A 12,736-nucleotide genomic window follows, 5' to 3' on the forward strand; every position below is an offset into this window, starting at 1 on the left:
GATGATTTATTAAGTTATTTACTGTCCCAGGCTGGAGCAATAGCACAGCAGGTAGGGCATTTGCCTTGCACACAGCTGACCCGGGTTCGATTCCTCCATCCCTCTCGGAGAGCCCGGCAAGCTATCAAGAGTATCCTGCCTACATGGCAGAGCCTGAAAAGCTACCCGTGACGTATTCGATATGCCAAAAACAGTAACAAGTCTCACAATGGAGATGTTACTGGTGCCGACTTGAGCAAATCAGTGAACAACAGGATGACAGTGCTACAGTGCATTTAGGATCCCATTTCACAGAGGCAGAGCTGCAGTTTGAACTCATATTTGCCACATCAAAATCTTAGTTCTTTGACTCTGTAGTTCCCCCCACCCCCACTGGTGACATATTATATTGGCCATAACTCACTATAAATTATTTTTCTTGGTATTTACTATCAATAAAGTCCCAGAGCCACAGGCAAATATCACGTTCTTACAGGGTAGGTGAAAAGAAGAGGCAATGGTTCTAAGATTTTAAGAAGGCCCCCAATCAGACTTATATTTCTCCTTTGTTTAGGATTTGTATACCAGGATGTCCCCTCATCTTAGTGACCATCCCATCAGAAACTAGGGAAGCCTATCTCTCTGCTCCTTCTTTCCCTAGGTCCAGTGCAATCAATGTTGTGAAGATCTTGAGAGTTCTGAGGGTGCTCAGGCCCTTGCGGGCCATCAACAGGGCCAAGGGACTAAAGGTGAGAATTTGGGCCTAGGTAAGGGGTGGAGGGGGGAATCTACCCAGAGCATCAACCAGACTATGGATGGGTGCAGGGGAGGACTGAGGTGGAGAATGAGTTCAGACCAAGTGGGCTATCGTGTTGGAGTCTGTCTGTCATGTTGGACTCTCCTGGCCTACTTCGGTCTTGGTGTCGTGATGAACGGAGCAGTGATATGGTAGTCATTCACAATCTGAATGACTAAGAAAAACCTTTACAGAAAAGGAGATCTGCATACAAGCCTGGCGTCCCCGTGTGGTGTTGAGTCGCTGTGTTCCTAATCCTCTAAAATAGGAAGCCTAAAAATAAAATGAAGTTAAATAGGAAGCTAGTAGGGTTTTTCTCCCAATAGTCACGTAGATCCCAGTGGGGACATGAAGTTCCACTGGGTTTGATCCCCTTGTGATTCTGGTGCAGTCCTTTGCTTCTTTGAGACTGACCTCCCCGCCCCGCCCCCCCCCCCGCATTGGTGGTCAAGAGACTACCCCAAGAGGCTTGTTTCTTGGCTAATTGTGGAAGCTGGCAGTGCTAACATTCCTGAAACCTTGTCCCCTTCTCACTGCAGCATGTGGTTCAGTGTGTGTTTGTTGCCATCCGGACCATCGGAAACATTGTGATTGTCACCACACTGCTGCAGTTCATGTTTGCCTGCATCGGGGTCCAGCTCTTCAAGGTAAAGTCTCTGTTCTCATTGGTGGTCCTGCTTCCTTCCCTGCTAGCAGCATTCCTGGGAGAGGAAGCAGGCAGATTCAAAAGAGGATAAGGTCAGGCTTGGGATAAATGTTCTCTCTTCTGAGCATCCCAGATGGAAGGACTAGCCTGGAAGGGGCATTGCTCCATGGGATTGAAGATTCCTCGCTCTTTTGTTTGGATCCCTGTGCATCCTTCCAGCAAGAAAGAAGAAGGAACATTTCCTCTGAAACCCATGTCAGTCACCTGCTCAAAACCTGTAGTTTCCTACTACCAGCCACATCATGTCCACCTTCTCAGCTTAGTGTCTACCTCAGTATACTCTCACTATTTCTTGACAAGGGTACTCAGCTGCACCAGGCTAGTGTTCTCCTTGGTGTCTGCTCCTTTTGGTCTTTATCCTTTCATTTCTGCTCTTCTCAATCTGAAGTGTTCTTGCTCTCTCCCACTCACAATATAAATTTCCGTGGGTTTCTTGCCATTCAATTCCCCCTTCCAAGTCAAGATTCACTTAAGATCTTACGAGGACCAGCTTTCATGATGTGACATTCTGTTAGGGGAGCTATTTTGGGCCACACTTAGTGTCCCCAGGACTTACTCCTGGTTCTGTGGTCATAGATTATTCCTGGTGGGACTAAGGGGACCAAATGGGATGCTCAAGAAATATCCAGGTTGGCTATGTGCAAGGCGAACACCTTGCCAACTGTACCATCCCTCTGGCCCCTTGGCATTTTTTTTATTTTAAAAAAATTCCTGTGGGAGTTTTGGCATTGTTGCCTGCTTTATATAGATGAAGCACCATGCCTGCCTTGTCTGGATTCTGTTTTCCTTATGTGTTTTGTCCCCACACATAAACTAGCACAGTGCTAAGTTGTAGTGATTGCCACTAACCATTTTGGGGGGATTGACTTGTTTAAGTAATGGATATCACCAATGATTTCACTCTTCTGCCTTTCAGGGAAAGCTCTACACCTGTTCAGATAGTTCCAAACAGACTGAGGCAGAATGCAAGTGAGTACAGGCTGGAGGGTAGCCAGTTCCAAGGTGGTTAACCTTTGGGAGGTGGGTGAGTTGGTGTGAAAAAGAGAGCCCATTCTATCTCAATAAAATTTTCACCCAAGGGTAATCTGGATAGCTCCACAAAACATGCAAAATTATCAATTCTTGAAGGTTCTACCCATTGAAGTTCTTCCCAGTGGCCAGAGCCATGGGGTAGGAGCTGGGTGCTGAGTGCTGCTCCACCCAGCATGCCAGGAGTCATTAGTGAGTCAGACATGAAGGGGAAGGGAGACTCGCTGAGGAACTCTCTTTTTTTCTCTCTTTTCTCAGGGGAAACTATATCACATATAAAGATGGGGAAGTTGACCACCCGATCATTCAGCCCCGCAGCTGGGAGAACAGCAAGTTTGACTTTGACAATGTTCTGGCTGCCATGATGGCCCTGTTTACTGTCTCCACCTTTGAAGGGTGGCCAGAGTAAGTACACAAATCCAGCTCTTACCCACCTTGACAATAGAAGCCTAGACATGAGCCTCCAATCCACTCTTCAAACTTTATTAATGTCCCTCACTCCTTCCTAGTCGTCACACACCTATGTCCTCCCTAGGTGATGAGGGTGTACTCGTGAACAATCTATAGGCATTGGTCACTGCTGAAATATAGAATTTCTCTTCTTCTGGAAGCCAGCAACACTTCGGAAACTCCAACCAAAAATGAGTCTTCTTTAAAAATTCTCTACTTCCTTATCTTAGAATGAGTCACAATGTTAAGGGTCTCTATCTTTACCCCATGGCATCTATGTGTGGCAGAATTTCTTTAGGTGTGGGCCTGTGGATCACAAGATTCAAATCACCGCATCCAACCTGCTTTCTGCATGAGGAAATGGAAGAGATGTCTCCTTAGACAAAGCCCTGTTTATATTTAGTGATGAATAAGAAAGGACAGGCATCTGGGTCCAGATGGCAGTGCAGATGCATTGCTTACCTGCTGAGACCAGCCTGGCTAATCTTCACACTCACCTCTACCAGACACCTCGTCCATCAGATACTCCATAGACTTTAGTTACAGACATGTAATTCCCCTCCACCCGACATCCAGTATGTCTTCCAGGAAAATGGAATCTGAAAGTTAGAAAATTCTAAATCACCAATAAACACATGACTCTTAGATAAGAATCTCCAGTATTATGTGAGAACAACCGTGTACTATTCAGGGTTGCAAAGGAACCCTGGGAACACACTCTTTCCATGAAGAGAAACAAGCTTGATGGGCATGGAGCCCAGGGTCCTGTGAAAGGCTACATGTGCAAACTACGTATAAACCCAAAGCACAGCTAATCATTGACAAGCATGGACCATTTCTCACCCAGTACTTTTATCTATAGAGACATTCACTTGAAAAGCATCTGTAATGGTCCATGCCAGTTTTCAAAGTTACCTTGATATTTTCCAATATTCTGTGATTTTGAAATAAGTATCCATGGCTCACATTACATTTAGATAGCTCTTGAAAATTTCGGAAAACCTTTTTATACATAATATCAACTTCCCCATTAGGGAGAAAAGTGAAGAGCTATTCCACCCATGTAACAGATGAAAAATCTGAGGCTCAGAGATCTTAAGCACTTTGCTTAATTGTACAGCAGAGCTAGGAATTGAAAGTCAGATTTCCTGACTCCTAGCCAAGAATTGTTCCCAGAACTTCTGATTCCTGAAACCCCGGGAGAAGCAGCTCTGTGATTCCAGAGGTGACACTGCTTCTTCTGTGCTCTCTGTGGGGGTCTGTCTCCTTCTCTAGGCTGTTGTACCGCTCCATTGACTCCCACACCGAAGACAAAGGTCCCATCTATAACTACCGCGTGGAGATCTCCATCTTTTTCATCATCTACATAATCATCATTGCCTTCTTCATGATGAACATCTTCGTCGGTTTCGTCATCGTCACCTTCCAGGAGCAGGGGGAGCAGGAATACAAGAACTGTGAGCTGGACAAGAACCAGGTAACTCCTAGGAAGGAAGGGATATGATGAGGGTGAAACAGACCACAGGAGGAATGACACTGTTTGGCCACCCGTGGCCCACAGGATGAGCGTAGTGGACCTGCGCTCAGGGGGTTTCAATTGCTCGTCCACAAGCCAGTGCTGGCCCACAGACATTTTCTGCTGGTCCAAGGAAAAGCTATTGCCCCTTAACAAAGCATTTTTCAACCAGTGCTCATAGGCTACCACCTGTACACAGGAATTAAAGGCAAAAATTTACTTCCTTAGACCACACCTTCTTAAAAGTTTTCCACTTGTGACCCTGAAAATTTTCTATGTGACCCTAGGTCTGTAGGTATATAATATATATGTATATATACTGAACTTACTGATAATAAATCATAAAGGATTTACTTTAAAACAAGCTTAAGATTTCTGTGATCCTCATATTTATTTAAATGACCCAGTATGAGGCTATGACCCACAGTATAAGAAAATAGGACTTAGAGCAGCATTCTTCAACCTTTTCACACCTTTCAAAAAGCAGCACCTGTTCTGCATACTGGTCTAGCAGTTACAACCAAGATGGTAGATGAGTGATTTTCTACCTTTCTATACCCACCACAGGACTGAAGAGCACTGTCTGAGAGCAACCATCTGCTTCTCCATGAAACTAGACTACTCAAATGGCTTTTGCAGGAGCCTGGGTGATAGAATCTCCACAAATTCCACATCTGGCTATTCCATTCAGCCCACAAATCTACTTTAAGTAGCATCTTATAAGACTATGTGATAGATTCAGCAAATGAAATATACCTTGTGCCCAGCAAGTTAGAAAGTGCCCAGTCATATCGACACCATTGATAAAAAGGGATGCAACCAGGACTGTGAAAAAGTAGAACTTTGGTGGGTGTGCAGAGAAGACTAGAAATCCACTACAAGAATGGTTTTGTAAATAAAATGCAGCTGTCTGTGCATGAAAGGGAATAGGAGGAAAACAAGAAGTTTGAGGAAGAGTGATATGGCTGTGTTATGACATGTTATGTTGGCCTATACAAAAGAGCCATTGCTCCACCAGTGAGGAACACAGTTTTTAGGGTGGGATGTGGGATGTTGTCACAGAGGATACTTCCACTAGATCCCTGAAGGGAAGAATCCAAGAGACAAATCATCATTCTTTGTCAATGAGGATGATGGGACCAAGTCCATAGGTGGGGACGAACTAGTACAGTTTTCTCAGTTATACCCCAGCTATACCAGCTGAACCATCAATGGTTTGGGCATCAATATCTTGGGTTTATAGCCAGACCCACCACTCTGGCAGCTGGAGGGACTTTGGGTCAGAAGTAAGAGTGGAAAGAAGAGTAATTAGAAAGTGTAGTTGAGAGAGGTGTAGGGCCCAGTCTCCCTGAAGTTTAATGGTGGTGAGGAAAGAGTAGGAGTCAATAATAAATATCTCTGAAGCTTAGAGATTGGATGTGGAGGCTGGGGTGATCGACAGTTTGGAGGATCCCTTATTTCTGGCTTGGATATCTGCTTATAGTGCCAGGAAATAAATCAGATCTAATGCCAGAGTCCCAAGATACTAGTCCAAGATTTTACCCCCTCGCCAAAAGTTATCTTCTGATTGTGAACACTAGTAAATAAGGACAGGAAAGGACAACTGAGAAGGGGAGTTCTCCCATGATGAGTCTAAGGCAAAAAAAAAGGATTTATCAAACACCAGGCTGTAGATCAGTTATTGAAACAAACAAAAAAAAAAACTGTGGTAGTGGTGGTGAGATACGGATCCCTTGACTACAATCTATATCAAGTGGAGATTCTCTCCTTGATTACAGGAATTATGGGAAAAAATTATGTCCAAATTTCAGCTCAAATCCATAAGGAGCTAGAGGAATAGGTTCCTGCCTCCCAGTGAACCTACTCCAAGTAATGTTTCATCTATGTCACACCTTCCTCTTTCATCCCCCCCCACATCATTCAGGTAACTAACCCCATTGTTTCCCATTCCTGTTCCCCACCAACCCCTTCCAGCGACAGTGTGTGGAATATGCCCTTAAGGCTCGGCCCCTGCGGAGGTACATCCCCAAGAACCAACACCAGTACAAAGTGTGGTATGTTGTCAACTCCACCTACTTTGAGTACCTGATGTTTGTCCTCATCCTGCTCAACACCATCTGCTTGGCCATGCAGGTCAGTCCAGGGGGACCCTGGTTTCATGAAGCCTGCATGGGAAAGAAATTGTGTGTGTGTGTGTGTGTGTGTGTGTGTGTGTGTGTGTGGCTGAGGGATGTGGTGGTGAAAAGGTGAAGCATGAAAGGGCTGCACTATTGTCGCTGGTTTTCTACATTCATGTTTACCAAGGGTGGCAGAGGGAATAAGAGCCTCCACCTCTTCCTTCTCTGAGAAAGACAAAGTCCCTTTTAAGGATGGTCTTCCTAAGATCTTAAAAATGAACCATCGGGCCCTGCAAGGATGAAGTGGAAAGAGACAGGAGGGAGAGAATAGAGGGGTATCTTTTATTCATTTATTTTTTGCTTTTTGGGTCAAACCTGGCAATGCACAGGGGTTACTCCTGGCTCTGCACTCAGGAATCACCCCTGGCACTCCTCAGAGGACCATATGGGATGCTGGGAATCGAACCCAGGTTGGCCGCGTGCAAGGCAAACGCCCTACCCGCTGTACTATTGCCCCAGCCCCCAGAGGGGTATCTTGATGCATTTGTTATTGTCATAAATTCTTGGGCTGTGGAGGGAGGTTAAAGCTACAGCCTCCTTTCCACTTATGGGCACACTCACTCGAGTGCCAGGAGTTCCCATGGGGTTGATAAACAGAGCCTGAGCTCAGAACACAGAACTCTGCCCACCACTGTTTCAGAGATGGCAGAAAAGGAAATAAGAATGTGTCCGGTTTCTTGGGTTCACCAGATTACCTTCAGAGATGTGGCTATCTCTCCAAAGCATGGTAGAAGGAAGATCTCTGTTAAAGAATAGTGATATCCAGCCTGTTTTCATGGGTCCTCCTTTCCCCTCAGCACTACGGTCAGAGCTGTCTGTTCAAAATCGCCATGAATATCCTCAACATGCTTTTCACTGGCCTCTTCACCGTGGAGATGATTCTGAAGCTCATTGCCTTCAAACCCAAGGTAGGCCTCTGAGAGAAAGCATCTGGTCCATAGCTGGACCACAGGTGCCAGAGGGATGTAAGGGTGAGGGGAGTGCCAGGATCAAAAGAAGGAGAATGAGGGACAGAAATAATCAATGAAGGACCATCCCTTCTCCCATGATAAATGCTCTAGCTCCTAAAACTATCAAGGGTTGATTGAACCAGGTCAACTCTGTGGAACAGAATCTCAATCTCAGCTCATTCAATCTATACCAGTGTTTCCCAAAGTGGACGATACCACCCCCTAGGAGCTAGGGCTCTGGGGTAATGTGGAGGATGGGGTTGGTAGTTGCATCTGGGGATATTGAGAGTGCTTTCTGCTTGTTCTCTTAATGAAGGTAAATTTTCATGAAGGCCCTGGACGAAATTTTTCCTGTCATGGGGGTGGTAGGCCAAATCAATTTGGGAACTTCTGATCTAGATGATGAATGGGATATATGGGAAATAGATTCCTATCTAAGCTGAGCCTTTTCTTCTAAGGGAGGCAAGTGATGGTCCTTCTGCTCTCATTTTTCACTAACTCTCTGTGCCTGTCACCAAGTTCATAATCTCAAGGAAAATATACTACAGAATGGCAAAGCATATCTGTCAAGATCCAGGTCCCCAGGTCCATTCAGGTCTCTGTCCTCTCTTCCTCCCATTTTATCAATCACACAGACCAGCCTCAAGAGCTCAGCCCCGAGCTCTCTGCTCCATCCACAGGGACCATTTGGTCCCCATCTCAGGGTCTGTTAATTGCTTCAATATACTTTGTAGTTCAGAGAAATTACTGCCAGATGCCCAAGCTTGACTCTGTAGTAAGAATCATCTAGTCAAATAAAAAACAAAACAAAACAAGACAGGGAGAGAGTAGAAGCATTGGCTGAATGAGACAAGGTAACAAAGACTGGACTACCTGTCATCTTGGATTATCTGTGCCCTGCCTAGCCCACCCATTGTCCTGGATGATGAGGTGGTCAGAACTGAGCTGGACTATCCAATTTCTGCCCTGGAAGATAGTTCCAGAGCTTTGCACCCACTGGCCTGGAATTCACAGGCTGGGCAGCTCCTACTGAGGGGGGTTAGCCAACAACTTCTGGTCCCACCTCTCTACCAGAATACCTCAGAGAGTGCTAAGAACTGCTTCTAAAATTCTTGTACAATTATAGATTTGACAAAACTTCTCATCTTTCTAAACTTTCTCCCCTTCCTTTATTAGTTTTTTTCCAGATGCAACATAAACCAACAGGAGGCAAAGGGGAGAGTTTCTGGCAATCAAATTTGTTATTTTTTCAGAGAGGGATGCTCCTACACAGTGTTCTGGGAGCCAGTGATACTCTACTGGCTGAGCAGGCTGCATGGTTCAGTGCTTAGACTCACCAGTGCTTGGGGGCAGGAGGTACCAGGGATCGAACTCAGGGCTTCCACATGCCAGACATGTGCTCCAGCCCTTTGATTATCTCCTTGGATCTAATATATTCCATTCATAATTACAATTTTACTAGTTCAAAGATTGATGTTAGAGTCATGCTCATTGACAAGCTAAGCATCATCTTTGAATTAGTATTCAACTAACATTTCTTGATAACTAAACATGTGCGACACATACCTTATTGTATGTAATTCTCAAAATACCCCTTAATAAAGCTATTAGCATTCCCACTTTAGGGAAGGTGGAGTAAAGCTCAGAACAATGGAGTGTGGTATTAATTATGCATTTACCAAGGGACAGTACTGGGGTTAGAATCTAGTACCTCTGATTTTATAGTCTAAATGTTTTTCATTACTCCAAGCTATTAGCAAGTGTCTTTCCTTGTCAAGTGTTCTGCTGGGTACTTTTTGGAAAGAAGGACGCAACTGTTGAGGGACATCCAAGACAATATGTTGTTCTCACAGTGTTGATTCTTCCTGTCACTCAGAGAACACTTATGGATCTTGGATAATTTTTGGAGAACACACCTAATGAAAGTCATCCAGTGATAATTCTAATGTCCAGGAGATACTTTTTGTACTTACTTTCCCAAGTCCAGTCCCATTAAGAGGCCCAAAAAGAAGCACTGAATGTCCCTGTCCACCTCAGAAGGACCCATGGGACTCACAGGTCCATGCGTGTTCTCATTCTGCCTTGAAGCTCCAGGCCCACTACAACTCCACCAGTGATGCTGGAAATGCAGAGTCAGGTCAAACTTAGCTTCAGCCTCAAACAATAGCCTCTGACAGGATGACTGGCTTCATTCTCACCTGCTTTCGTGAGGCAGGGGGTTTAAATATTTCAAAGCCTTGAGTCATCCCACAATTGACTCAGATGTATTTCTGATGAGGTCTGATGCAGTCCACAGTAGACTAGCTGAATCATGCCTCCTGGGCAATAGATTGTCCTAGACAAATCCACCCAAGAAACAAAGTAAATCAATTCCTGCAGGAGCCTCTTCCTGAAGGATACAAGGCCTAAATCCTGTAGTTCAAGGAGCACACCATTTCTCAAGGAACTAACCAGTCATGGTGGTCTAAACCAGTGTTCTCAACTTTTTTCTGTGAGCCCCTTCTGACCTTGTTTTCTTCCTATGTGTCCTCAGCTCCCATCTGACCAGCTGGCCCCTATATTCATTCTATGCCCTGCCTTATTTATGCAGTTTGAAACTGTGGCTCTCATGGGCTATCTTGGTGGCGGGGGGCGGTTTATGGGGCCCAATAACCCCAGTTGAGAAATACTGCTGTAAGGTATACAGTGTCCCCTTACACATTAGTTTTCTCAGTGAGAGAATTTGTTTAAAACAAGAGACATCTAAGCAAGGAAGAGAACCATCCTAGAAACTCTCACGTGGAACCAGAGCAGTCAGTGATGTAAAGAGAACGTAACTTGCATCTGTTCTGAGAATACCATGAAAGGGGAATCTTCTTGCAATGGAGCAGTCAAGTCCCCAGGTCTGGCTGACCACAGAAAACTGACCAGTTGGAAGAAACAATTTGGAAAGCAAGGGTATCATTGAGCTAAGTCCTTGGGAATAAACTTAAGAAGCATCCCCTAAAGTCTCAGGCAGAAAACCAAGCCAGACATTATTGGAAAGAAACTACTTGTTTCTGAAATGGACATGGAATACAGAACAGCTTTCATAGCTCAGCTGCAAGTGGATTCTATTATACCTTTGGGTTCCCCTGCAGGGCCGGCACTATGATGTGGTGTGAGTGTATTTGCACCTGTAAGCATTAGCTGGGGCAGTTAGGCAGCAAGATATGGACAAGCTGAGTTTGGACAAGGGTCAGGACAAGTCATCTGAAGTTGCCACTGCTTGAATTTTCTTGTCTGTCCTTTCAGTCTCCGTTGATGGGTGGTTGGTTGTGGGTTTAGTCAGCTTGTACTCTTGCTTCCTTCTTTCATTGTTTTTAGGGTGACTGAGAAGCCCAGTTCTTCATTTCTAATTCTTCTCACCACTCCATGGAAAATCCATTGATTACAATAAATGCCTGGCTTAAATCCAGCTGCCCTGCCCCTTAAGTTCATGTTCAAAACACACACATTCAAATTAGGGGTGAACTAAAGTCTCACACAACATAGTCCCCTGCCCAAATCTTCAGGGATCTGGAAAGAGAAAATCAATGATAAATTTGACTGGACTTGAGAATTGATTTGAACCTTTACCTTGTAGCAAGCAAAAGGAAACCCTTCCCCCTAGAAGTAGGAGGATTAGCTAGGAGAGAAGTAGATGGTAATGGGGTCCTAAATGATTATGTAGCCTCTAGTTGTCCTAGTTGGTAAGCATGGAAGTTTAGTTTGGATGACCTGAAGGTAACTAAATAGCTGAATTGATTCCCTGTCATAAGCCAAAATGTATCACCATAGACACACACTAAAAGAAAAGATAATATTTATGATAATCCCTGATAACAGCTCTGTCTAGAAATACAATTTATATAATCATTGAGGATTTGTACAGAGAAAATGATGAAATTTTGCAGAGAAAGTTCACAGAAAACTGCAAATGAAAAGATAAGTCCTATTTATGATTGGAATCCTCAAGATGTTATTTTTCTGCAAGTTGATTCGAATTCTCCTTATGTTTATCAGTAAAATCCCAATTAAAAGTCCAGGTTGAACTTCCACTGAAGGCATGGATGGCATAAGAGGGAGCCTAGCTCTCGAGGCCAAGAGGATGCTGCTGGATGGTCCAAGGCTTCACCTATTTAGGAAACTATTGGCAGTTGGAAGGAGCAGGCAGACCCTGGTTTTCAAGCAGAGCCAGTCACGGAATTTCCACTGTCAGTTATAGGATTGAGTACCAGAAGGATTGATGACATCACTTAGTTGCCTGAAATTTGCGGCTGACAATGACTCAGCAAGCATGATGGAGGAGGAAGAACTGGCATCTTCTCAGTTGAAATCAGGAAGCCCAGAATTAAAGGCATAGCCTGATTGAAGAGTTTGGGCCATGTGGGGGGGGGGGGGGCGGGGATATCGGCTTAATAAGCTGGAATTAACAAACCAATGCTCACTGTCTCTTAGTATCTCCGAGGGGAGGACACTGAAGAGGATGTGACCCTAGCAGCCTCTCTAATCTAAGCCTTAGGTACCTCCATACAGATAGGTTAAGCACGTAAGGCATTTGCTTTGCAAACAGCCGGCCATGTTTCATGGCTGGCAACTTCATATGGTCCCCCAAGCACCAACACAATGATGCCTGAGCACAAAGCAGGTGTGGCCTCAGAAGCAAAGCAAAGCCTTGGCCTGCCATTTCTACTCACTCCCAGCCTGAGACTAGTCCAGAGAGACAAGCGAAAAGGCTCATTGACCGTGCTGGGCCTTGACTTCCACAGACACGAGCTCCTGAGGCCTCTGGGCTCTCGTTCCTATCGTGAACGAATCAGGGCCCCGAGGCACTTCAGACCTACAGGATGAAGTGAGGGTTATGGACTAGCCCATCTAATGAGAATGTTCCACAGCCCCTGTCTGCAATAAAGCCACTAGCCTCCTGTGGCTATTGAGTACTTGAAATCAGGCCAGTGCAGCTGGGGAACTGAGTGGTAATTTGTGTTCCTCTGAATTTGCATTTAGATAGCCCCATGAGTTTCTAGCGGCTGACGAGAGGTTGTGCAGCTCTGGATACTGCCTCTTTCCCATGACCTTCCAAATTCTGTTATCCTCGCCCTGGCTCGCTCTCTGTAGCCCAGCTGCTCTGGC

At 45.0% G+C, this 12,736-nt stretch overlaps 1 protein-coding gene across 9 annotated transcripts in view; it reads left to right on the forward strand.

The window, feature by feature from the left end:
• CACNA1C (calcium voltage-gated channel subunit alpha1 C) overlaps positions 1 to 12,736 on the forward strand; it is a 691,920-nt gene that overhangs the window by 583,751 nt on the left and 95,433 nt on the right. For all 9 annotated transcript variants that reach the window (XM_055143504.1, XM_055143509.1, XM_055143508.1 and 6 more), the window contains exons 23-29: positions 641 to 728; positions 1,315 to 1,422; positions 2,398 to 2,450; positions 2,769 to 2,915; positions 4,236 to 4,437; positions 6,451 to 6,609; positions 7,451 to 7,561. In XM_055143504.1, the coding sequence (XP_054999479.1) occupies positions 641 to 728; positions 1,315 to 1,422; positions 2,398 to 2,450; positions 2,769 to 2,915; positions 4,236 to 4,437; positions 6,451 to 6,609; positions 7,451 to 7,561 (868 nt within the window). The remainder of the gene's footprint in view (positions 1 to 640; positions 729 to 1,314; positions 1,423 to 2,397; positions 2,451 to 2,768; positions 2,916 to 4,235; positions 4,438 to 6,450; positions 6,610 to 7,450; positions 7,562 to 12,736) is intronic.

Source organism: Sorex araneus, chromosome 6 (genome assembly GCF_027595985.1).
Source record: "Sorex araneus isolate mSorAra2 chromosome 6, mSorAra2.pri, whole genome shotgun sequence".
Lineage (NCBI taxonomy): Eukaryota > Metazoa > Chordata > Mammalia > Eulipotyphla > Soricidae > Sorex > Sorex araneus.